This window comes from Tachypleus tridentatus, chromosome 13 (assembly GCF_004210375.1).
Source record: "Tachypleus tridentatus isolate NWPU-2018 chromosome 13, ASM421037v1, whole genome shotgun sequence".
NCBI classification, from domain to species: Eukaryota; Metazoa; Arthropoda; class Merostomata; order Xiphosura; family Limulidae; genus Tachypleus; species Tachypleus tridentatus.
In genome coordinates, this window is record NC_134837.1 from 191,575,695 (window position 1) to 191,603,565 (window position 27,871).

The 27,871-nt window shown below is 33.9% G+C and overlaps 1 protein-coding gene across 1 annotated transcript in view; it reads right to left on the minus strand.

Annotated features, from left to right (window-relative positions):
- Positions 1-27,871, minus strand: part of LOC143238453 (uncharacterized) — a 247,802-nt gene that overhangs the window by 16,636 nt on the left and 203,295 nt on the right. The window contains exons 7-14 of the mRNA XM_076478699.1: positions 25,912-26,003; positions 23,519-23,738; positions 18,009-18,128; positions 14,773-15,597; positions 12,008-12,139; positions 9,566-9,625; positions 7,854-7,994; positions 5,109-5,204 (exon numbers count right to left, since the gene is read on the minus strand). Coding sequence (XP_076334814.1) covers positions 5,109-5,204; positions 7,854-7,994; positions 9,566-9,625; positions 12,008-12,139; positions 14,773-15,597; positions 18,009-18,128; positions 23,519-23,738; positions 25,912-26,003 — 1,686 coding nt within the window. The remainder of the gene's footprint in view (positions 1-5,108; positions 5,205-7,853; positions 7,995-9,565; positions 9,626-12,007; positions 12,140-14,772; positions 15,598-18,008; positions 18,129-23,518; positions 23,739-25,911; positions 26,004-27,871) is intronic.

Sequence of the window (27,871 nt, forward strand, 5' to 3'; positions counted from 1 at the left end):
AAGCTCTAACAAAAGAGAACCTTGCTCCAGTAAGAAGTAACATACCGCTGAAAATTTTCAAAGTTAAAGCTGTTTATTCAGAAATCAAATCTATCTGTTTTTATTCATTTGAAGAGCTTTCTTTCGGAACAAATGTCTATACTAAACGACACTGCGAACCGAACAATACACCACTGTAATACGATGGTGTGGTTAAGATTCACTTTGACCTCTTGCGACACTCTTAATATTGTCAACAATCAGGTCCGAGCTTCAACACACCTACGAGATATACTGAATATCTCTCCTTCCTTCTGGAAATCTAGTTAAAACTTTTCTTTGGAGACTTTCCCCCTGGGCAAGTAAAACCTCATGAAGACAGAAACATAAATTATTTAAAAACGTACATAGAATTAAAAGGCTGTATGAGAGAGAAGATTAACTTGAACAAATGCAGTAATAGATGTTACTGAACAGTTAAAAATATCAAATAGTAGCGTAAATGAATTACCTATCGTACGTAACATTGTGTGGTAACAATGTAGTAAGAACACGTGTTTATTCATATTCAATTCTCTAAAGCTTTCGGTTACAAGTTAGGCTTAGTGATAAAGGCACTTGACACTGAGGGTCGCAAGTTCAAATCCCCGTTACACTAAACATGCTTTCCCTTTTCATTCATGGGGGCATTATTATGCAAAATTCAATCGCACTATTTGTTGGTAAAAGAGTAGCTCAAGAGTTGGCGGTGAGTGTTGATAACTAGTTGCCTTTCCTCTACTCTTAAACTGCTAAATTAGGAACAGATAGCCGTCTTTTTTTTTTTTAGCTTTGCGCGAAATTTAAAACAAACCAATGCAAATTAGGCTCATCCATACGATGGTAAATTTTCGAACAAACAAGTGACGGTTGTATCTCGAGTTGTGGAAATGTAATAATATTTGGACTGCTTCACAGGAATAGGGAGATATAAATGTGATTTTTCACAGGAGCTGCATAGTCCTGAACAAAGCTAAAATAAACACACAAACATTGACGATCCACAGTTTCAATAACATTTAGGATAAAATCTATGGCCTGTAGTTTCTTTAAACACTTGAGACATTAGTGGTTTCTATGTGTCCTTAACACGTTTATAGTTCCAACACGCACAACACTTGAGACGTTTGACCTTTAGTTCCAACACACATACACTTAAGAAGGTTGATCTGTAGTTCATATACACACATTTAAGACGATTGACCTGTAGTTCCTATACACACACACTTAATACCTATGACCTGTAGTTCCTATACACACACTTGAGACGTTTGATCTGTAGTTCCTATACACACACTTAAAATCTTTGACATTTAGTTCCTATACAGACACACATGAGACCAATCCAGGTATTTAGGCTTATAAAAACCTGAGGTATTCAAAGATCTTCGGAAGACTCTTCTTCCCACCCGTGATTAAGAAAACGTACATGTAAAAACTTACAAAAACGAGTTTAAATTAGCTTAAAATGGTCATATTAAGTACTTTACTACTGCTATGGTCCGACATGGCCAAGTGTGTTGAGGTGCTCGACTCGTAATCCAAGGGTCGCGGGTTCAAATCCCGGTCGCACCAAACATGCTCGCCCTTTTAGTTGAGCGGGCGTTATAATGTGACGATCAATCCCACTATTCGTGGTAAAAGAGTAGCCCAAGAGTTGGCGGTAGGTGGTGATGATTAGCTTCCTTCCTTCTAGTCTTACACTGCTAAATTAAGAACGGCTAGCACAGATAGCCCTCGAGGAGCTTTGTGCGAAATTCAAAACAAACAAACAAGCTATGGTGTTAATTTAGAATGGTCATATTAAGTACTTCACTACTGCTATGGTGTTAATTAATTTAATATGGTCATATTAAGTACTTCACTACTACTATGGTGTTAATTAATTTAATATGGTCATATTAAGTACTTCACTACTACTATGGTGTTAATTAATGTAATATGGTCATATTAAGTACTTCACTACTATTATGGTGTTAATTAATGTAATATGGTCATATTAAGTACTTCACTACTATTATGGTGTTAATTAATGTAATATGGTCATATTAAGTACTTCACTACTACTATGGTGTTAGGCTGATTGAATGATACTACCTGACTGGATTCTGATTGTAAATATTAGCCGAAATATTTTCCCTTCATTCTCAAACCGAACGGTCCCTGTGGGACGAAAGGTCCTTCAGGGAAGAGGGAATCTGAAAACCCTCTGCCTGGTCTAGAATTAATAAATCTAATACTTGAGAACTGGCTGTAGGAAAAAACAGGAGTGCCCCCTGAAAACGTACTTTTACGGCTCAAGCGCAAAAATATAATGCCTGGGCATTGCCCAAATAAGTCTGAAATAGCAAAAAGACTTTAAAGGTGATGTAGGTCTGAAATGGAGAAGAAGAAGTAAGCATGTACGACAATATGCAGTTTCAGAAAGTTTAAAAACAAACTGTCAGACGTTTGACACACTGAAGAGTTTTGTTCTGTAGTTACTACACAAAACATGACGTTTTACCTATATATCTTATACACACACACACATATATACAATATATATATATACACAAAAACTAGATATGTTTGTCCTGTGGTTCATATAGATGCATTTGAGAAGTTTTACCCGTAGTTCTTATACATACACACACACACTAAGGGCATTTGACCTGTAGTAGCTCTTATGCGCACGAACTTGAGACGATTGGTCTGTAGGTCCTATATCTACACACACACACACACACACACTAAATGCATTTGACCTATACTGGTTCCTATGCACATGTACTTTAGAAGTTTGGTTGGTCTGTAGGTCTTATACATACACACTAACGACATTTGACCTGTACTAGTTCCTATACACACATACTTGAGACGATTAGTTGGTCTGTAGGTTTTATACCTACACTTTTGACTATTGTATCTTCCACTGTTCACCAACTCAGTATAAGTTACGTCATATGCAGGAATATCGAATTCAACCACAATTTGTAAACGTTCTGTAGCAGAACAAACGTACTTTAACATATTTTACAATGTGTAGGCAGATAAGCAGTTAGATAAACTTGTGTTTAAAAACACAAAGATAAACATATTTTAACATGGACATATAAAAGTATAAAGTCTATGATGTACACACTTCTTTCAACGAACAGCACACATGAACACATAAAGGGAAGGATTGTAGTAGAAAGGAATCATGAGGAAAAAGTACAACGCAAAAGTTTTGGTGTGAAACACCAACCTACATTAAGTAAATTTAAATCTGTCCAACAAGTTAGAAGAAGCAAAGCAATATTATCTGGGAAAAGTCGGAGTGGAGTTACATATTTCCCTGAAAGGAGTGAAGCAATGTCATTTGGAAGGAGTAGAAGATGGATTAAGTTTGTCCTTATTAAGAGTAAGTGAAGCAATGTTATTTGGAAGGAGTGGAAGATGAGTTACGTATGTCCTTATTAGGAGTGAAGCAATGTTATTTGGAAGGAGTGGCAGATGAGTTACGTATGTCCTTATTAGGAATAAAACAATGTTATTTGAATAGAGTGGAAGATGGGCTGCGTATATCATTAGAAGGTGTAAATCAGTGTTGTTTTGGAGAATTAAAAGTTGGATCAAATATGTTTTATTTAGTCCTAAACTTTACTTATGCATAAATAACTGATTAACATATATAACAAAGCTAGAAGAGTCAGCAATAAGAAAATCACTTATGACCAATTATCTCTACAAAGATATAAGTAGTTGTTGACACGAAAGAAATAAGTAGTGATAAACATTTCAGAGAAATAAAAATAAGAAAACGGTTTATAGCACGATGAACATTGTACTTTTGTAAATTCCATATGTGGCAAATATGGCTAAAAAGAAACTCTGTAAATATTTAGGTTATTTTAAAATGCTGCGTTTCGTTACTGAACTTAATTTCACCTTTTAAAAGGTTTTACAGTGCAAATACACTGTAAGAGTTTGACTTTATGAGATGAAATGTAACTTTACACAGTTTTCCTACTGATAACTAGCAAGCGTTGACAAGTGTCATTCAACTTTTTTTACGTCAGAGGGAAGAGATATGAAGAAAAGCTGAGGCTATGGAAGAAGAAAATAAAGCATTTGACTTGCAGAGTTATTAGAAGGAAATATATTCAAATTTATTTTTAGAACAAGGTAATAATGCATGAAGAAAACTGATTTAAAACAGATGTTTCTGTAAGCAAAGAAAAAAGTAGCTGAAAATTAAAGATCTCCCTTCTGAACTTTCAGAAACGGGAAAGAAATCCTTACACCCTAACTGTATGTAAACCAAAGGCTTAAATAGGAGTACTTATGCTCTATCGTTACATACTGACCCATTCAAGAGTTCTGCGTATGTTCATCTAATGATAATACTGTGTATGTATACGTGATATTACGCTACAGTAAAACTAATAAGGTTTCAATTACATTGACTGTACACGGATTTTCAGTAACAGAAGTGAATAATCGTTTCTTTTAAACTATGATGCATTTGTGTCAGGTCACTTTTGACGAGGCGTTTTGCTGAATAGACCCGGCATGACAAGGTGGGTTAAGGTGTTCGATTCGTAATCCGAGGGTCGCGGGTTCGAATCCCGCTCGCACCAAACATGCTCGCCCTTTCAGCTGTCGGGTCATTATAATGTTACGGTCAATCCCACTATTCGTTGGTAAAAGAGTACTCCAAGAGTTGGCGGTGGGTGGTGATGACTAGTTGCCTTCCCTCTAGTCTTACACTGCTAAATTATGGACGGCTAGCGCAGATAGTCCTTGAGTAGCTTTTCGCGAAATTAAAAAAAAAATATATTTTGCTGAATACCAGAACTCATCAATGATAAATTTACTAAATCTGTGGCTAAAATATTTTAGAATTTCTTGTTTTATAACAGAAAATGTATTAATGGATATTGTAATTTATTGTTTGTTAAAGCTATTGTATCTTAACAGAAAATGTATTAATGTACATTGTGATTTATTGTTTGTTAAAAGTATTGTATTTTAATTTCTAAATTATCATATCAGATAAAACGTTTAATATTTTTCAGCCATTTCATCACAAGATTAAAATTGTGAACTTCGGAACGTCAACTTACCTACTTCCTTCCGGTTTGATAACTCTTCCACTTGTCTGTGGAGGTTCATGATGATATCGCACTTTAGTCTTACTAGCTATCGGACAGCCAGTCACTCTAAATATTATAGAAATATTGTTATAGTAGTTGTGTGATTCAAAATTGAACGTCAAAAAATTTAAGTCGTCCTATGAAAAATTTCATCTTTCGATACCTACCACTTCTGTTTCGTTCTTTACACTAAGCCGACCAATTCATTAGATTATATGTCGCCACGTCCGGTTATACTCTATTTGATGACCGTACGTCTTGATGATAGCACTAAAATGTAGTTTCAATTACAAAAACACTGCCGTAAGATTGTATTTTACAAAGTACACTAATCGTCCCTCCTTGCTTTCCATAATCCATCATCATACGATGACGACAGACCTTATTAAACTCTTTTTATAATGCTTTAAAATATTTTATTGTTTGGTAAATAGTTAATTTATTACACAGTCATACAGTTTGTTTGTTTTTGAATTTCACGCAAAAGTACACGAGGGTTATCTGTGCTACCTGTCCCTAATTTAGCAGTGTAAGACTAGAGGGTAGACGCCTAGTTATTACCACTCACCACCAACTCTTGGGCTATACTTTTACCAACGATTACTGGAATTGACTGTAACGTTATAACACTCCCACGGCTGAAAGGGCGAGCGTGTTTGGTGTGAAGGGGATTCGAACCCGCGGCCCTCGGATTATGAATCGAGTACCTTAAACACCTGGCCATGTCGGACCAATAATACAGAATAAGGAAAAAACTTCAATAAGCTAAAGTTTTTTCCATGTTAAGAGAAAGATAAACCACATTAATTATTAATAACGAATAACATTTTAATGGCAACATTTATCAAATGAGCCAGGAAAACAAAGCCAATAACTTTCAAAAAAATTTTTATCAGAGAGCGATGTTTAACCATTCTGTTGTTGTCATCATAAGCCTTAAGTATTAGCATAAGTTTTTATGTTATACGACCGTGACGTATTCATAATAATTGGAATTGTACTTGAAAAACTGAGCAGTTTCAACAGCATAGATTTATCGCTAAGAACACTTTGAAGCACTTAGAAAACGTAGATTGTGCTACATCTTTATGTTGAGGAAAGAAGACAAAAATTGTAATATTTGAATTTTTTTATATTCAGGCCAGGTGGGTAGGGCACTCGACTCTCAATCTGAGTGTTGCGGGATAGAATCCCCGTTACACAAAAAAAATGCTTGCCATTTCAGCCGTGGGGATGCTATAAAGTTACAGTCAATCCCACTATTCGTTGATAAAAGAGTAACCTAAGAGTTGGCGGTGGGTTATGATGACTATCTGCCTTCCGTCTAGTCTTACACTAGAAATGACTAGCGCAGATAGTTCTCGTGTAGTTTTACACAAAATTCAAGAATAAACAAACTTTATAATATTTAGTTAAGTCTCATCCAACGCTAACTGGGAAGTTTTATTTTATTTCCCAAAAAAAACAAATAATAAACTATATCCGGGGACATTTTTACAAAAATTATGAATAAACTTCATCTGGGGACGTTTTTATAAAAAAATTATTGCGGACGATTATTTCTCTATCATATTTGTAAACTCATTTATACGCTCTACAATAATAATACACAACTTAAGGAATTTAATAGTCAAAATCGACAAAAACAGAAATCACACAGAATTTGTATTTGCTTCCAAGTAAACCTAATTTCATTTTTGAAACGTAACTTGTTTTAGTAAGTCTAGAGTTTTGTATGTGTTTCAAAGAGACTATTGAGGACAGAACTACAGTCTTCAAAACTTCACAGTAAAGTTTCTGTAATTTCCTTACCCAACTTTGTTTTCGAAGAATGCGAAACACCGATGTTAAAGTTTCGATTAGTTGTTAGATACTTTAAGGATACCATGACCAACAACTCGGAACTTTTTCTGTTAATCCTGAAATTTTTTATCGGTTATAAAATGTACACGCGTTTCTTACTAAAAATAATCATGATCTTACCAAAGACTTAGCAGTTACTATATAGTGGCGCTCTCTTCCGGTTCACTGGAAACGAATATCTACAACACCAATTACATTATCTAAATAATGTTTGTTTAAAGTTGTATTTTAAGATTGGATATGATTGTTCGTTTGTTGAATTTCGCGCAAAGCAACATGAAGGCTATATGTGCTAGCCGTTCCAAATTTAGTAGTGTAAGACTAGAGGTAAGGCAACTAGTCATCACCACCCACCGCCAATTCATGGGCTACTCTTTTACCAACGAATAGTGGGGTTGACTGTCTGTCACATTATTTCGCCCCCACGGCTAAAAAGGCGATCATTTTTGGTGTGACGGGGATTCGAACCCGCAGCCCTCAGATTACGAGTTGAGCGCCTTAACCACCTGGCTATGCCGGGCCGAACTCAGCTTTATATTAGAATCTTTCATTATTATAAAACAACATACACATATATGTAACAAGATGGCAGAAATTAAAAGGGGTAAAAATGAAACATTATAGATACAGTTCGACCTCTTTCGTGACTGAAGAGGAAAACCAGTCTTTCATTCAATCAGTAAATTAAAATTTAACACGATAAGTTCCCCAGTGGGGCAACGGTAAATATTCAGATTTATAGGGGTAAACAGAGTAGTGTGGTTCCTCTCGGTGGACACGACAGATAGCCCGATGTGGGTTTGCTATAAAAAATACACATAAACAATAAAACTAATAACAGAAAACACATACCGGGTTAAATCGCCACTGGGTTTTTCTTCCCTCAATACGGATATTTTATGTCGGTTGGCACGTGGACAACCTGACAGACTACGATGAGAAGAGTAATTTCCTGTCACGTGACCAGAACCGTCACATCCGGGAGTTGGGCACCTGAAATAAAATAGTAAGGTTTTTACTAAAAAATATATTTGATAAAGACGTTCTTCTAATAAGCAGTTCCTTTAAAATATGTTTTCGAAAAAAACAATGAAACTTTATTAACAATTTGGTTTGATTGAAGATGCTTATTGACTTGTATTTTATTCCTTTTCATTTGGTGTATTAGCCTCAATAAATCTTGATTCTTCAATTTAGCCAGCATAATTTGATAAAGTGAAACAAACAAACTCGAAAACTCATATTATGGAACTGTATCTCAGAACGGCTGGTATGGGTATTAACACTTTTATTGATAAGGAGAGAACAACGTTTCGACCTTCCTAGGTCATCTTCTTAACCTGAAGAATACCCATACCAGCCGTTCTGAGATACATTTTTATTTCAAGCGGGTTTCTCGTCATCAAGGATATTATGAAACGTTTGAGCGACTGTGGAAACATAGATTTCTTAATAAATTTCATGTATAGCTTTACGAAACAATACTATCTTCATGATCGTCAACAAGTTGGAGGAAAACAAACGGCCAATAATGTTCTGAAACAGTATTTGTCAGCAGAAATCATATAGTGTATGAGTGTGTGCTTTCTTATAGCAAAGCCACATTGGGCTATTTGCTGAGCCCACCAAGGGGAATCGAACCCTTGTCATTTACAATAAAGTACAAACAAAACATAACATGAATTTATCATATCGGTATTAATACACTACTGTATAATATATTGAATAAATGTATTTCTACATGTAAGGAATTTTATTATTGTTTAGAGGTTTACAGTCCAGAAGCTACGAAGGACACAAGGAACAGACGTCCATTGACATGACAAGTCGTAAAGTACACAGTGTTGAACCAAGGCCTTTAAAAGAAATCAAACCACATAAAGTTATGAATGATACAACAGGGCTGGATAATACAATAATCTATTCGTAGACGGGTGTGTGATGACATTGGATATCCAATAAGCAGTCTAAACAGAAAACTACACGCGATACACACGACCCTTTTATACACACAAAGCACGTCTCATGATGCATGAAAGAAATGTGCATTTTGAAAGTCTGTACTGAAAAACAAGAAAAAAGTCCAACATTTTTATTTTATCCGTCTTTTCAATGCTTCATTGTTTGATAAAGTGCATTTTCCATTTACAATATCTTATCCTTAAAACAGTACAATATAATAACACACACATAAAAATTACTTTTTGATAAAGATGGAAACATGTTTTGACCAGGATAGTTATGAGAGCTTATTCTTATCAGAGTTCTGAGAGTTTATCCTTAGACTAGTTCTAGGAACCTGTTCTTTAACTATTTCTGAGTGCCAGCTCGGATAGCTCATCCTTGGGCTTCTGTTAAAGCTTATCCATGGCTAATTCCTATCCTTAAAGAGCTTAATTTAGGATAATTCTGTATATTTTAGGGTTTTTTCTAAAGCCATGCATTAAAAGGTTCGAACAACGCCTCATTCGAGTTGAATATTACACTGGTATGAAAATTCAAGGTAAACATCAACTGTTTTACCAATTATAATCTAACAAGGAGGAGATATTACAGTGCCTTACCTTAAATCGTGGTGTTGGTTTTGTAATTGGGCTTTGTCAGCATGAGGGCAGCCAGAGAGGCTATGTAAAAAAAGTAGAAATAAATGAAGAAATAAAAACTTCACCTAACAGTAAGGGGAAAGAATACTTAAGAAACAAACAACAAAATAAAACCTTAAATACCATCCAGAAAAACCTATGGAGAAAGCAGGAACAAAGTCAAAACTAAAGCTCTCTCTAACTCTGTCTCATCTGTTATTTTTCACTTCTACGAGTATTTCCTTCTGAAGAAAAGTTTTGTAAGCAAAGTTTCAAGCAGTTATTGCTCTTTGTATTGAAACATAACATGTTTTATTCATCTTTATAACAAGGCCTTTGTCTAACTCTGTCATATACAATTAACTTTTATTTCAACAGTAATTTTTCTTAACTAAACAATAAAGATAAATCAAGCAGATGTATCTTTCAAAATTACTTTTAACTATGAAAAATTAACTTATTCAGTTTCAAGCACATAAGAGATTAACATTTATGTATTTATCATTTTCTCTAACGGGCTGGTTGGCTTTTGGTGCAGGTTCTCTTCAGAGTTAGTGATGCAGTTAATTTAAGATAATTTGATATTTGAATGATAAGGGCTGGCTTTATTTATTTAATTTTTACTTTAATTTAGTGAATATAACAGCCTAAATGAACATAAAGGTCCTTCTTATCCTTTAATGTTATGCGTGGTTTTTTATAGCAAAGCCACATCGGGCTATCTGCTGAGTCCATCGAGGGGAATCAGACCCCTGATTTTAGCGTTGTAAGCCCATAGACTTACCGCTATACCAGTGGGGGACTTAATGCTATGTTATACTAACCTTTATATTTAATTTATTTACATTATACCGTTTATATATATATATATATATTATGTTATTGAATATGTTGAAATTATATTCAATATGAAGTATATGTATATTATTTGATAAGAGCTTTGTTAAAATAGGAGTTTGAAACGTCCAATGAACAAAATTCTTTATAAGTTTATGTCTGCTAACTATAAAGCGTAAAAAACATATATTTAAGAGTGTATCTGTATATGAAGAAGTAATCGTTGATGTTTGCTATTTGGAAGAGGGTAGAGATTCTGTTCAAAGGAATGTCGTGAGTTCTGTCAAAAAAAAACTACACGACGATAATTGTTCTTCTCAAATATGCTGTTGAACCAACAATTAGGCTGTACTATTGTTGTTTCTATAAATTGTTGACTCAATACTCAGGCCAATACTAACCCTTTTTTAATATGTTGTCGAATGAACAGTCAAGCCATGCAAATCCTTTTTGAAATAAATTACTGAAACAACAGTCAGGACAAGTCTAATTTGTAATATGTTAGTGAGTTAACACTGAGTTTATTATGATCCCTTGTTTTTAATATGTGCTGGACGCAATAATTAGGCTATGGTCAACCTTATTTGAATTCGCTGTCAAGTCAACAGTTATGCTATTCTAAATATTTCGTTGAATGTGTTGTTAATTAATTTTTTAACCCCAGCAGGGGAAAATTTTACAGTGAATTTTGTTAGATTTTTGCCTGATAACAATAGCACGTCTATCGAAATCAATTAGTTGTATGTTATTTAAAATAATTTTACTTATTATCGTGCCAAAAAATATTTTTTGCAATTGTTACTCTTAATACGAACACAACTTTCAGGCTATATTAAACCCTTTTTGTAAATGTCCTGTTAAGTTTATAATAAGGCAGCTGAATCAGTAGTCAGAATACGTCAAACATGTTTGTAATGTGCAGTCAGACTAAGCAAAACGTTTTTGAATACATTGTTGAATGAACAGTCAGAAAGTGTCAAACTTGCTTGTGTCATGTTGTTGAGTTAACAAACAGTCAGACTAAGTTAAACGTTTTTGAATACACTGTTGAATGAACAGTCAGAATGTGCCAAACTTGTTTGTGTTATGTTGTTGACTTAACATTCAGAGTATGCTAAACTTTCTTTGAGCACATTGTTGAATGAACAGTGAGAGTGTGTGTCAAACTTGTTTGTGTCATGTTGTTGACTTAACAGTCAGGATATACTTAACTTTCTTTCCATATTTTGTGAAGTTAACAACTGAAATATATTATAATGTGTTGCTAGGTTAACAATCAGTGTGTTAAACTATGCTTAAATATGTTTTCAGTTGAAAATCAAGACATTTTAAACTGTATTTGAATATGCTAAGAAATTAAAAATCGGGATATGTTAAAGCGTGTTATCAAATTATAAAACTTTTTTTTAAATAAGGTTTTAAGGTAACGGTTAAGTTTTATTAACCTCAAAAGTTGTATACTTTACACCACTGAAAGTTAGAAAATTAATGACACTGCAGCATCTAAAATATTTTCGCAAAATGCTTCTTAACCGACACATAAAACTGAATGAAATAATTAACCATTTAAAGAAGGTTTCAAATTACCTTCTATGAGTAGTGTATTTTCCAGAAATATGACCAACTCCTTGACACCCTGGTGTTGGGCACTGAATTAGTTCTTTTCCTTCACGCCTTCGGGGTGGCACTGTTTTGGCTATTTTGTGTGGTGGAGGTCCACTTTGGGAATAGAAAAGGAAAAAAAATAGTAATCTTACTTCATTTATATATCAATATTTTATAGGTATTATCCACACGCACAGACACACATAGCTTTTCAGTAAGTAAATAGACATTTTATTAAATAGATAAACATGGGACAAGAGATGAAATATTAGTAGCTAATGGATCTGCTTTTAACACTGCTATATATCCTGTTTAGAAGATCTGAAATCTGGATATGTGAGATTGCACTTCACTCATGACAAATAACTTGGATGAAGGTATCCCCAATTTTTTGATGTCTGAGTCACTTTCACAAGGAACGATCAATGACGGTCAAGAAATACTTGAAATGTTTCACATCCATCGACTGACTCAACCGTTGTTAGGAGGCCCCCACGTCATGATAGAAATACAACCGTATGTGTCATTGCTGTGGATTAGTTCATAGATAGTTGCTGGATGGATAGTCGCTAAGCCTAGATACGTTTACAGAGTGAGAATTGTGCAACTTTGGATTTGTCATAAAACAGTGTCACAAAAGATATAAAGGTGTGATATCATTTGCGATGCCCAACTGTTGTTGACGTACGATATTGGTTGAATTAATGAATGGCCTCTGTCATTGTGGCCCATGCTATGATATAGCTTGTGATGACGTTAAGACACACTTACACCTTTCCATCATCATTTGGTGCTGTTTGATGTGGATCATTCCCCACACTTTTCTTCTGTTGTTTTCGGGCGTCATTGGAATTGCATCATCATTTTATTTGTTGTAGACAGTAGTGTAAAGTAAGAGTTGTCGATTTCTCGTTGACATTAGTAGCACCCTATCTTTCAACCATATGACCTCGTGAAAATACTCCGAGAGTCCTTTTCTCTTCACGTGAAAAGTTGCATTTTGTGGTTTTAAATAAGCTATATTTGTATTTATACATGAAAAGTATTTGTATATGGTACCATGGAGATGATAGACTAGTATTCTCGTGGTGTCCATTTACTTACTAATGGACTGCGGCTATATACACATATATTTGTCTGTGTTTGAATTTTTTGCATCATAAATAACTTTATATAGAGATTACATCATATTAATTCTAATTGTCTTTCTTGATCCATAATTTTTTACCGTAATTCAAGTATTACAAATATCGAGATATTGAATACAAAAACTTTTAATTTATGTTTGTTATTATTACGTCTCTCTTTTATCATTCGAGGGTTACGGGTTCGAATCCCCGTCGCACCAAACGTGCTTGCATTTTCAGCCGTGAGGACGTTATAATGTGACGGTCATTCCAACTTTTCGTTGGTAAAAAAGTAGCCCAGAGGTTGGCGGTGGGTGGTGTTGACTAGCTGCTCTCCCTCTAGCCTTATACTTCTAAATTAGGAACGGGTAGGACAGGTAATTTTACGCGAAATTACATAAACAAAGAAACTGAGTTAAGAAACTACTGGATAAATCTTGGGTAATTTCTGTATAACTACTGCTTATAGCCCACTACAAGAATATTTTAAAAATGCTAAAAAAAAAACTGTATTGCAACATAAATATCAACATGAAATGATAAGAGGTAAAAGTCAAGCGTCCCCCAGTGGCACAGCGATTTGCCTGCGGACTTAATAGGTCTAGAAACTAGATTTCGATACCCGTGGTGGAAAGAGCACAGATGGCCCATTGTGTAGCTTTGTGCTTAACTTCAAACAAACCAGAAAGTCAAGCAGTTTATTATTATATAAGAAATTCTGTCAGTCTTAAGGACTCCAAAGGAGACTTGTATTTTCCCAAGTTAAGAGATTATGAATTTAAAAATTATATTTATGTGTAAGTATAACCAATTTAACGTCAGTAAATGGAGAGATATTTTATCGACAGAACCAATATAAATTTCACGCATAAAATCAGTGATGACGGGTCAGGTGTGGCCTATTTTAAAGAGTGCGGGAATATGAATCCAGTGGTTAGTGGGTCTCGCCCGTTGACACAAAATAGCGACGGTCAATGATCTCGTTGTTATCTTTGAGTCCTTGATGGGCAATATCTTTGATAAGAAATTTAAACGGAAATTAAAAGAAACGAAACTGTTTCACTTTAGTATATCTTGGATTTTTTCTATCATAAATGTTTCAAAGGCGAAATATTTTTAACTTAAGTATACGTTAAATTTTTTCTCTTGTCACTTTCATCTATTTTAAATAATGTTAGAGTTTTATAGTTGTCTTTATAACTAGGTAATTGTGTAAGGTTTTTAGTAGTAGACATAGGACGCTCAGAAGTAATGTAAATGTGGCAAAGATAATTTAGAGATAATTAATTAGACAGTAGCTACAAATTTTAGCAGTTTTCTATAACTTTTTATTTCTATTTTGATTGCTTTAAAATTTTAAAAATATACGTATACACGCCAAAATTTTGCTCATCGTGATGAATTTTATTGATCGACCTGTACTTCTTGAAATTAGGTCTTCTGTACCTTGTGAAAACTTTAAACTAGCCCTTATAATTTTATTTAATAACATACGTTGTTTCTTATTTATGAACTAAGCTATATGAGTGTGTTTTTTAACCTATCAAAAATGGTATTATAAAAAAATGTTCAATAAACAATACACATTTTCCCAGCAATAATATCCGAGTTTGTACTTACAGTTTATGATCTAACATATAAGTTTCAAGAGCTCTCTGGCGGTCTTTGTGGTGATTATTCCCACATGTAGAACGCTCAGTTGAAGGATTGGGTGAAGTTGGAAGAGATCGTGATGAGGTTCCAGCAGGACTGGAGTACAGAGTTCCGCTAGAGAGTGTATCCAGTCTACTAGCGGGAGATGTTGGCAGAGAACGAGCAGAAAAAGCAACAGGAGGTGACGAGTAAAAACTGGAAATGGATGATGAGCTGTAGTGTGATTGGTTAGTTGGATGCATGGATAAGGCTTCTGGGGAGATTAAAGGAGCAGGATTCCATGTTTCCATAGTTACCTCAGACGTTGGTCCATCGTAGGAGCTGAGATAATTTGGAAGCCTACTGGGAATGTTTCTACAGTCCTCCAAAACATCTCCGGTCCTGACGCGTTCAATAGCACCAGTAGTGGCATTGTATTTTGAGCCATCACAGGACATAGACATTTGGTTCTCACTGGAGCACTGCGTCTCCCTAACATTACTTGAGATGTATGAGAAACGTGAATACTCGGTTATAGCAGAAGGACTTTTAGATAGCGACAGTGGGGAATAGTTTTCAGAAGCTGAGCAAGGTGTAGACATCACTGATATATCATTTGAGTGGCAGTGGTTGGCTGAACAGAAGGTCTGGGAGGATGGTGGGTTTGAAAGAGAGAGACCTGTTGTCATGACATTTGGTTCAGAATCTGTTCTTCTGCTGAAATCTACAGGCTCTGTTTGTTCAGGAGCTTGTTGGTAACAAGGACGTGAGAAATTGGTCGCAAACAACGTCCTCCTAGTAGTCTGAGCAGAACTGTGGAGAATAAAAGTTGTGTTATAAGTATTTCTACGTTAACTTAAACGACGTATAATACAAACCGATATTTGGGTCAGTGAGTATTTTTACCTCTTCTACATTATAATGTCGAAAAGGTTGCTTTATAGTATTTATCAAACATATGTAATAAGTATATTTTGTCGCCCTAGACAAGATTGTAACACCTGCACCATTATCATCAGTGTGTGTCAATACAAAATTATATAATCAACCATATTCTTGATCACACTTGTATCTGTTCTTACTTAGAGCTGTCCAGATACAGATTAATTTGATTTTTTGTTTCCTTTTTATTAGCAGCAAAGATGTCAAATAATTGTTTAAGGTATAATTTTTTAATATATTGTTGTGTATTTAAGATGATTACTTTGCAGTGTTTAAGTGTTCAAATTAGTGAACTTTCCAAGCCCGTATACTGGTACAAATAACTGTTTCTTGATGACAAGGGTCGCGGGTTCGAGTCCCCGTCACGCTAAACATGCTTGCCATTTTAGGCGTGGGGGCGTTATAACTTGACGCTCAATCCCACGATTGGTTGGTAAAAGAGTAACCCAAGAGTTGGTGGTGGGTGGTGATCACTAGCTGCCTTCCCTCTAGGCTTACACTGCTAAATCAGCAGATAGCCGTTGAATGGCTTTGCGCAAAAATCAAAACAAACAAACCAAACTTGAATATCACCTATAAAGATCGAAACGTTGTTCTCTGCTTATCAGTAAAAGTGTTAGCATCCATACCAGCCGTTCTGAGATACAAATAATTGTTTCATTGTTCTAGTGAGCGAGCTTGCTAAGCCTATATACCATTTAAAATACAGGTTTCATTGTTGAAGTGAACAAATTAGTCAAGTCTGTATATTATCACAAATAAAGGTTTTACTGTTTAAGTGAATGATCTGACACGTTATATATATCGCTCTATATGGTCATTTTTATATAACAACAAACAATCAGCCACATATCGTATGAAAAACATATTACTGAAACTAAAACTAAAGTATATATAATAATGTAAATTATTAGTTTGTTATAAATTAATAAACAAAGCCGAAACAAAAATAGATTAAACAATAAAACGCTGTACTAATTGGAAAGATCACCATGGTACAAACTATAAAACGTACTCTAGGTTGTGTAGGTGGCTGAAAAGTGGGACCCACACTGCGGTGGGGATACGCCGTCTATCAGTCTTAACTTCCATTCTCCAGTTTTACATAACAAATAAATAATGTAAGTATATTTTTGATTGACTAATATAAATTTTAATGAATAGATCAAGAAGAAAATCGATCCTTAGCCTGATATAGAACTTTGTACTTTATAATTAATTTTGCAAGAAATTAAAAACCAATCCATGTAGATTTCAAAATCACGCCTTTCCTAGATCTGTAAATATGATTTTATTTTATCACATTACCTCTATTTCACTAAACCTGTCATTCCTAATAACCCCACAGTCAGTCAAATCAATTGTTTAAGGCGGAATGTCAGTTGCAAACAAATTTTTGACATAAAATAACACCGAGGGTAATTTTCAGGTTTCAGTTTACTTTCTGGGAATACTGATGTTAGATACTTACCAAACTCTATTCTATTGTTCTTTATGTTTAAGCACAAACTTACCCATTAGACTAGTCCGTCATAGCTAGGTGGTTAAGGTACTCGACTCATAATCTGAGAGTCGCGGGTTAGAATCCCCCTCACACCAAACATGCTAGCTCTTTCAGCCGTTGGGGCGTTATAATGATTCGGTCAATCCTGCTATTCGATAGTAAAAAAGTAGCCCAAGAGTTGGCGATGGATGGTGTTGGCTAGCACCTTCCCTCTAGTCTTACTTTGCAAAATTAGGGACAGCTAGCGCAAATAGCCCTCGTGTAGCTTTGCGCGAAATTCAAAACAAACACTTTACTATTTTTCCTGTGCCAATCACGGATGTTGAAACTCAATTTTTAGGGTTATAAGTTCCTCAGACTTAGGACTGAGCTACTAGAGAGCGAAGGCAACTCCATTTAAATTGGTGTACTTCCATATGTATTCATTTCAACTAGTAAGTCTACGGATTTACAACGCTAAAATCAGGGATTCGATTCCTCGATAAACTCAGCACATAGCCCAATGTGGTTTTACTATAAGAAAACACAAACACTAAGCCATCTAACTAATTGTATTTTTACTTAGCATAACTAGTTTAAATTTTAACGTGTGTTGCAACTACCCTTTCATTGTAATGTAACCTACCCTTTAATCGTAATGTAATATGTTTATTATTTTATTTTGGTTTTATTCAATTTTTCTTTGGGGTAGGGGTTAGGGTTAGGAGGTGCTTTTAATTATCTAGTCGTCTAAATACTACCATTTTTCCTACTTTAGAACTAGTAACCTTCAAGTTACCTTTGTAAATCAAGTTGGTGAAGAGTTTGAGAACCATGTGAAAGGTTCATTGTTGAGATAGGATCTCGAACTGACAGATTGATCGCTCGTTGCGCGCTCTGTTCGTACTGACACGGAGATCTAAAACAAGAACAAAAACAGGTAGATAACATCAGAAGAACTTTTTTTTAAAAAAAAAAAAACAATATTTGAATAAATTGTAAATTTCTCATCAAATATGCTGTTCTTAAATAATAAAGCTTTCATTACTAAAAACATCTGATCTTGCATATGGAAAAGATGGAAAACAGTTTGAAAAACAAATAGTAACTCCACATTAAGTCAATGTTAAAAGTAAATTACTTATCATGTTATTAATTACAATTTAATTACTGATGTAAATCAGGAAAGCCCCAGAATGGCCAGGTGGTAAAGACGTTCGACTCGTATGCTGAGAATCGCGGGTTCGAATCCCCGTCACACCAAGCATGCTCGCCCTTTCAGCCATGGAGGCGTTATAATTTTACGGTCAATCTCACTATTTGTTGGTAAAAGCGTAGCCCAAGAGTTGGCAGTGGGTGGTGATGACTAGCTGTTCCCACCCTCTAGTTTTCACTACTAAATTAGGGACGGCTAGTGCAGATAGCCCTCGTGTAGCTTTCCTCGAAATTCAAAACAAACCAAACCAGGGAAATATTACCAGCTTCTATGATTCCTCACATACCACTCACTGATCTTGAAAGTAGATACCTTATGATAGAAACTGAAGATAAAATATTGATAATCAAATTATATTTTCTAATTCCAAATTTCTACTGACCACTTGAATAAGTTCCCGAGTTTAGAGAAAATTCAGTCTTTCACAAGAAGTGGTAAAAATAATTAAACGAGTGAAAAAGTATGACAGTTTGAAAAAATAGTCTTTCAAGTTAATACTGTTGAATTACAAATTTAACAGAAACTTTAATTTATTGTGTGAGTCCATAATCCATAACTGCAAAATAATAATAACAAAAAATATGCAAGAGCTGGAAATCAGGTTTGTTGAAAGTAAAAAAACACGCAAAAATAATTTGTTTGTTTGTTTGTTTGTTTGAAATTAAGTACAAAACTACACAATGGACAGCTATCTGTGCTCGCCCACCATGAATGACCCGCATGGCTAGGTAGTCGAGGCACTCGACTTGTAATCCGAGTTCCGCAGGTTCGAATCCCGTCACACCAAACATGCTCGCCCTTTCAGCCGTGGGGGCGTTATAATGTGACGGTCAATCCCACTATTCGTTGGTAAAAGAGTAGCCCAAGAGTTGGCGGTGGGTGGTGATCACTAGCTGCCTTCCCTCTAGTCTTACACTGCTAAATTAGGGATGGCTAGCGCAGATAGCCCTCGTGTGACTTTGAGCAAAATTCAAAAACAAGCAAACAAACAAACAAACCCACAATGAAAACCAGTTTCTAGCGCTGTAATTCCGCAGACGTACCGCTGTGCTAGTTGAGAGCGCAAAAATGGAAACTTTGTCTTCTGAATCGACCGAATATTATTATTTAATTAGGAATAAAACTGTACATTTTCCAATACAGTTTGAAATTGTCTAAAACTATTTTGTACTTTATTTATTAATTTTAATTGCTTTATTGTAAATGTTCAGTATAAAAAGGGATATTGTTGTTTGTTGTATTTCGCGCTAAACTACTCGAGAACTATCTGAGCCATTCCTAATTTTGAAGTGTAAAACCAGAGGAAAGGCAGCTAGTCATTAGCATCCACCTCCAACTCTTAGGCTACTATTTTCATCAACGAATAGTGGGATTGACCTCATGTTATAACGCCCACACAGGTGAAATGTCGAGCATGTTTGTTGTGACGGGAATTCAAACCCACGACCCTCAGACTATGATTCGAGCACCCTAACCACCATTATTCACTACAAAGTAGATATAAAATCATTAGAGATAATGGTTTATCTGGTGTGGTAAGACTTTCCATACAGGATACTCCATGAAAAAGAAAAAAGAGTGGTAGGCATTACTCCCAATAACTGAAAGAGATGTCTATGACAATTTTTTTTCCAAAAGCTTACACATTTTTAGGTCAAACGTATGGAATACCTCATCCTTCATACTTGGAAAACGTTTGTAAGTTGTGAACCAGATTGGAAGAATTTTTGAAAGTTTTAAAGTGGAGGACTAAGAGTGAATCCATCTATGAAAGATTGTACATTAGTAATTAATTTATTGCTTTTGAATGTATACTAGTTGCAATATTGCCAGAGAAAAAATACTCTGATTTTCTAAATTATGATAGATTTTTCCTTAAACAAGTTGATGTTTCGGCTCAGAAATCATTTGTCTTTCCTACTGTTGGTTTGAAAGGAAATTGAAATACATTTCTTGGTTATTTCATAGAGTAGATAGTTAGGTTTTAAGTCAATAAAACTTTTTCGATGAAGCATATTTCCGTACGTGAGGTGTTGCTTGTAATGTAGCTTTAGGAATTATTTCCATGCTAAAACCTTGATCTTGAACTTGCAAACCTTTTGTAGCCAATTGTGTGGCTTTCCAGGATGCATCATATTGGATCATTTCTTTAGGCTCTAAAGAATATAATCCTAAGACATTTATAGTTGACGCAGGTACTGACGAAAATAAAGAATACATTTCAACCTGTCTGGATAATATTACTGTATGTGAGATTCAGTCATCATTATTGCTGTATAAGTCAGCAAAGTTTCTCCACTCATACATCTCGGGTTCTTTCTGTATCCAATTATTGGTGGGTACCAATAGTGTGTTAATACAAATAGTTATTTCCTTTTTTCCACTGGTGCTATGTTTATCCATTGGATCTGTTGGGATTGATCCCGCCACGGAGAAAGCCTTAAACTAACTCAACTAATTAATATCGTTTCAACTTACTTCTTGACTCTAATTGCACGTCCAAGTTTGTAAGTATTTAGTTACTGAATCTAATTTTGCTTACATTTCAGAAGAACCCGGATAAAACGGACATAAAAGCAACTGTTTGAAATCACTATGAAACATTATGTACAGGTGAGACTCTTAACCTGTGGTAAACTGTATAAAATAGAGAGAATTGTTGGAAACAAAGAAAACACTGGGTAGTCTAATCAAAGCAATATTTCTCAAACATGTGCAAGAGCATTTTCAATCTTCCAGGAATCGAAATTCATCATTTATGATTGGCAATACTATGGTATTTGTTTTCACAATTATTTACCATTCTGCTGTATAACAGTAACAACTGGCGGCATTGCTTTGTCTAATTTTTTCCAATATTTAAAAATGCTTCACTGTTGATACACTATACCTTATTTACATTAAGCTTTCTAGAAGTGTATTACTGGCATTATAATGTGATATATTGACTACAGATGTCTCTTTCGGGTTTTTATCTGCTTTGGTGGATTTAAGGTTGTGTGGGCCTAGGGGCTAATAATTTTTGCGGACCCTACACCCCATGTAATTTTACATAAATAAAATTATCAATGGGCTCCCATTAAGATTAAGGACCCTGTGGCTGAGCCCCATCTATTCCCTACCTAAATATGCCACTGTTTATCCGCGAACATGAAAACTGTTCAACTTTTTTTAACTATTTAATTTGATAATTTTGATATTAAATATCGAATGCGTTTGTTTATTTGATAGCTTAGTTTCTGTTTTGAAAATTACTGCTAATTTCCACCAGTTGGAAATTAGTCCATTTGACAATCATATGTGACTTTGTGAATAAGCTACGAATGACGTTTTCTTCGTATAACTTTTGTACAAGATAACTGATTAATGTTATAACAATACTATGTTTTCAACAGTTCTACTTACATTAGATTTTCTTTCTATAATTACTTTATTACATGCAAACTACTTGTAGGTGAACATCCCAATGTACTTCAAATCCATTTCATGTTCGGTAAAAACAAACAATTTACCAATTGTATTCAACTTTGAGGTTTATGTATTTTACTGACTGGTCGACTTGGAATATTTTTTTATCACACAAATGATAATTTAGAGATATATATTTATAACATTGAATTTCTTAATTTGAAACTAACTGAAGGCTGAACTAAATATTGTAAACCGGATATATATATATATTAAAAAATCATGCCTCTCTAAGACAACAGTAAGTTTGAGAACTTACGCTAAAAACGTTATATGAAAGCATTGATTGATCTATATCACATTAACGGTAAAGACATTAATCTACACGACATAAACGGTAACAGCTTCACTACTTTTCCGAATGTTATTGTTCACCATTGGAAATATTTGTGACGTTATTGTGAAAAAGTTTATTGTTAGGCCTGTGCTACACAACTGTGATTGGTAATTCCAAATTAGTAATATTTTGTGTAAATGCTGAGAAGTTGAACTGTGAAATGAGCAAATTAATCTCGTGTGCATAATGTGCTATTATCCTTGTATGCAAAGATGACGGTAACACAGCTTACTCAAGCAAGAGTAGGGTATGATAGTATCTTTAGTTAGAACATACACATACAGCTTTACCTATAATTGAGTATAGCTGAAGTTTCACCATGGTTTCACTAGAGGGCGAGACACTTGTCGGTTATTATAAGTATTAGTGCTCCGTATATTCATTGTTTTTATTACTTTTCTCAAAGCTACACGAAGAATATCTGTTTTAGCTATTCCTAATTTAGAAGTGATAGATCAGAGTGAAGGCAGCTAATCAAAACCACCCACCGCCAAATCGTGAGCTACTCTATCACCAACAAAGAGCGTAATTGATCCTCGCTTTATAACGTCCCACCTTTGAAGTTCTTATCTCATTTAAGTAAGTACCTGATATTCAAGCAGTTTGATTTAAGTAAGTACCTGATATTCAAGCAGTTTGATTTAAGTAAGTACCTGATATTCAAGCAGTTTGATTTAAGTAAGTACCTGATATTCAAGCAGTTTGATTGTGGTTCGAAATGTAAACTTCCGAATAATCAAAATTTATCAAATATTATTATTTTTACCAGGTTTATTTATGAAAATGTTTTTGTTATATATACAGACATATATTTTATTTAAGTAAGCATTAATTAACTTTGCGATACTGAAATTAATAGGAAGTCTAATGTCTTTGCGCTGTTTATTTTAAGTTATCATTTATTAAATTCAAAAGTTATGAAACTTAGAACAAATGTATTACTCTGTAACGTTATGAAACTTACAACAAATGTATTACTCTGTGAAGTTATGAAACTTACAACAAATGTATTACTCTGTGAAGTTATGAAACTTACAACAAATATATTACTCTGTGAAGTTATGAAACTTACAACAAATGTATTACTCTGTAACGTTATGAAACTTACAACAAATGTATTACTCTGTGAAGTTATGAAACTTACAACAAATGTATTACTCTGTGACTTTATGAAACTTACAACAAATGTATCATTCTGTGACGTTATGAAGCTTACAACAAATGTATCATTCTGTGACGTCATAAAACTTACAACAAATGTATTATTCTGTGAAGTTATGAAACTTACTTCAAACCCGTTTCTTGTTTGACCAAGCCTTCTGTTTTTCCCACGTCGAACGGTCTCAGCCAACCCTGTCTATTATAAAATTCCAGACTGCTGTGCTGCTTACCGAACATTTCAAGTTCTTTTGGTGTGTAAGCTGACGAACCACTTTCGTAGAAGGCATACTTCACCTCTGGGTATTTAGAGTAGCCCACAGTTTGATTATATGAGTTACAAGATAATTCTATGGGAGAAAGATACATAACCACATGAGTTTTTCTTCTCTTTATCAGTTCAAAATGTAATATACTATCTGTGTTGATATTGAAACAGTGGTCTAAATATGATTTTACTTTTTTCAGGCAACACCAAAGAAAGTTTTCATATTGCTTAAACAAGATAAAATAGACATTTTTTATACGATATCAAGCAAATATTTTCATTGCATTTGATACTCATAAAGATTAAATATATATATAAACGAGTCCATCTGGAATGCTTAACAGAAAACAATCAGAAAATGAAATGTCAAATTGTGGTAAATGTTCCGATAAATTTGCTGTTTTCATTATATTTGCATGTTACACTGTGTACAAAATATTACATAGTAACCAATAAAGAATCAAGTGTATTTTAGACTTATTGACGTACAGACATTTTTTTACAAGTAATGTTTCATTAACAGCTGCTACATTAACAGAATTATTGGCCGCATTAATAATCAACGTATAAATGTAACTTATTAAATGGTTTAGTGTGGATTAATAATTGCATTAAATCCTCACTCATTTTCACCTAAACAATATGTCAACTGCAGCACAAAACGAAACTAACTGAAACTAAATGTTAATTAGTTTAAGTATCCGTTGAATGAGTGAAACTGTCAAGCATTGAATATAAATAAGGCACTTCGCATTACACATTGCTTTTTTGTGTATTTAATTAATGCCATAAGTTTTAAGTGTTAACGGCAACTATAATACAGAGGTTGATTACGTTATATTGAAACGATTTTGGAGTATCACTACGTTGTTTATCTGCATACGGTGGCTCTTAATAACAGATCTGTAACGCACTCTCCACTGCAAAATATTCCGTCGCAACGCTGTTATGTTCAAACACACCACTCATACTTGATGCTTTCTATAAGCCATCTATTAAATTTTCCAGTGCTCGTTTCAACAGTTTAGTAGCACAGAAATCTACAGGTGCTGTGTCCGGCGACTTGAACAGTATATCTTTGTATGGAATAACATGAATACCCGTTTTATTCTCCAGCAGCTTAATATATGTGACAGTTGAAGGGTCGTGTTGTATAAACAGCTTCTGATGTTTTCCATGCACATATCCTTCTTGATTGTTACCTGATATTACTAGGGTCATGGGAACAGCTTTTGCCACAGACCTTTCTGTTCGTGAAACCTCAACTTTCACAAGACACCACACTTTGCTTACCTCGCCTGAGATACGGCTTGTTGCAAAGTCTCTTTCTAGATGATACTAGTACCCCAGGCTGATTCACATAACCACGTTTTCTGAAGTCGTAAGCTGCAAAATATATAATCGTCTTGGAAATTCTTAATCATTGATTCGAACAAATCTTTATAATCTAAATGTACGAATGAGTATTTTACGTCGGAAAGGCGACCAATTTTCGATCGCATTGTGTTCTCTAAAAAAATATCAAACAATGTCAAAATGTAGTTCTAACACATCTCGACTTTATCCAGGCAGATGATGTCTGTCTCGTGGACGTATTCAATCTCATTTTAATATAGCGTACTCAACTTTTGTATATACAAGTTGTTCCTGCTATTTTGTTTTTAATCACTTGAGAATACTTCAGGTTCTCATGAATATCTTCTTGAAAGAAGCACTAAAAATTACAAATGTAACACGCACACCTAGAGGGCACTATATTACAATAAAGAAGGTATAAGATACCCACTCTCGAACTGAGTTAAAACTGTAGGTTACCCTCAATAAAGTAAGTCACTCACGTGCTACAAGAGTAATCTTTCACTTTACTGTTTCATAATTACACGTACAGTTAGTTACATTGTTTCATCATAATTAACATTTCCAGAAAAGTTTGTGAATGACATTCTACTGAATTCTCAGATGCTGATTTGCAAGTATGGTGGCGTAATACACAGAGCAATGCATTTGTAGAAAGGAAAAAGGAAAAACATATTACTCAAAACACATCACTTTAAATAATATACCAGACCGGTCGGCAGGGATGAGCTAATTTCTAACGCAACTGTTGAAAGAAAGAAAAACAAACTCAATCAATTAAAGATTTATCAATGACAGTTTTATTAGGCATAAAGAGTAAAGTCCTCTTTTACACGTAACAAATTTATATCAGAGATTTGTCTTAACGTTTGTGTATATATACAGAGAAAACCACGTACCTCCATCTCTTTTTAATTGAGTCTTCATCACTAAATGCTTCTTTCCCTTGTATGCTAACCTCTCCTCAGCGGCAATTGGACACCCAGAAATACTGAAATAAGTAGCATATGAAACATAAAACATCTTGCATAGAATTAACTAAAAATAAGGAATATAGACAGACATCTACAATAAGTTCAGAAAGAGATTGGCTGTGTTTTTTATCCCAGTAAAAATTATATTTTTGAGAAAACGCGTGCGCTTCTTTTTGGATATTATTTCAGATATAAGCCACAGAAATGATAAGTTCATACATGTTAATCATGAAGTTAAGGTTTCGTGATGTTATATATAATTACAAAATAGTTGCTGTAGATATAAATGTAAGAAAATGAAATACATTAAGAGTAAAACAAATGTTGTTGTCAGAAATATGGAGAACAACTTAAGAGTTGTTGTTTTATAGTCAGCATTTTGATTTAGAAATTAACTTTTAATTTTTATAGCTAATTAATTAACTTTTTAGATTGCCGTTTTATAGTCATCATTTTGATTTAGAAATTAACTTTTAATTTTTATAGCTATTTAATTAAGTTTTTAGATTGCCGTTTTATAGTCATCATTTTGATTTAGAAATTAACTTTTAATTTTTATAGCTAATTAATTAACTTTTTAGATTGCCGTTTTATAGTCATCAATTTGATTTAGAAATTAACTTTTAATTTTTATAGCTAATTAATTAACTTTTTAGATTGCCGTTTTATAGTCATCATTTTGATTTAGAAATTAACTTTTAATTTTTATAGCTAATTAATTAACTTTTTAGATTGCCGTTTTATAGTCATCATTTTGATTTAGAAATTAACTTTTAATTTTTATAGCTAATTAATTAACTTTTTAGATTGCCGTTTTATAGTCATCATTTTGATTTAGAAATTAACTTTTAATTTTTATAGATAATTAATTAACTTTTTAGATTGCCGTTTTATAGTCATCATTTTGATTTAGAAAGTAACTTTTAATTTTTATAGCTAATTAATTAACTTTTTAGATTGCCGTTTAATAGTCATCAATTTGAGTTAGAAATTAACTTTTAATTTTTATAGCTAATTAACTTTTTAGATTGCCGTTTTATAGTCATCAATTTGATTTAGAAATTAACTTTTAATTTTTATAGCTAATTTATTAACTTTTTAGATTGCCGTTTTATAGTCATCATTTTGATTTAGAAATTAACTTTTAATTTTTATAGCTAATTAATTAACTTTTTAGATTGCCGTTTTATAGTCATCAATTTGATTTGGAAATTAACTTTTAATTTTTATAGCTAATTAATTAACTTTTTAGATTGCCGTTTTATAGTAATCAATTTGATTTAGAAATTAACTTCGAATTTTTTATAGTTAATTAATTAATTTTTTACACGAGAGAATTAGTGTACAAATAATTCTTTATTGTAAGTATTTACCATGGCCAAAATTGGCATCCTTGTAGCATTATGTTTATGAATGTTTTCAATGTTTCTGGTGTTATTTGATTCCCTTTTCATTGAAATTTCGTCTAGATTTCTTCTGTGTGTTTAAAGTCTGGACTTTGTGGCAACCATTTCCTTTCGCTGGAGGTCTCCCAACTGTTCGTTTTTTGCAAAATAAGTTTCACATTTCTTGGAAGTGTGTTTAGTGTCTTTATCGTCTAATAATATGAAATTCTGCTAAGTCAGTTTATCTTCAGAGGGTATAACGTAAAGCACTGATTGTTATTTTGGTTTTTGTTAGCACAAAGCTACATAATGATGTGTCTTTGTTGTGCTCACCAATTTTCAACTTCACAAAGCGTAATGAGCTAATATTGTGTGGTAATTATGGTCATCTATGATCCCATCAACACATTAAAGCTGGCCTACATCATTCATACATCAAACTGTCACAGAGCTTTCTGTATTCTTGACTGCTGGTACAAGGCACGCCTTCTTTAATCTCT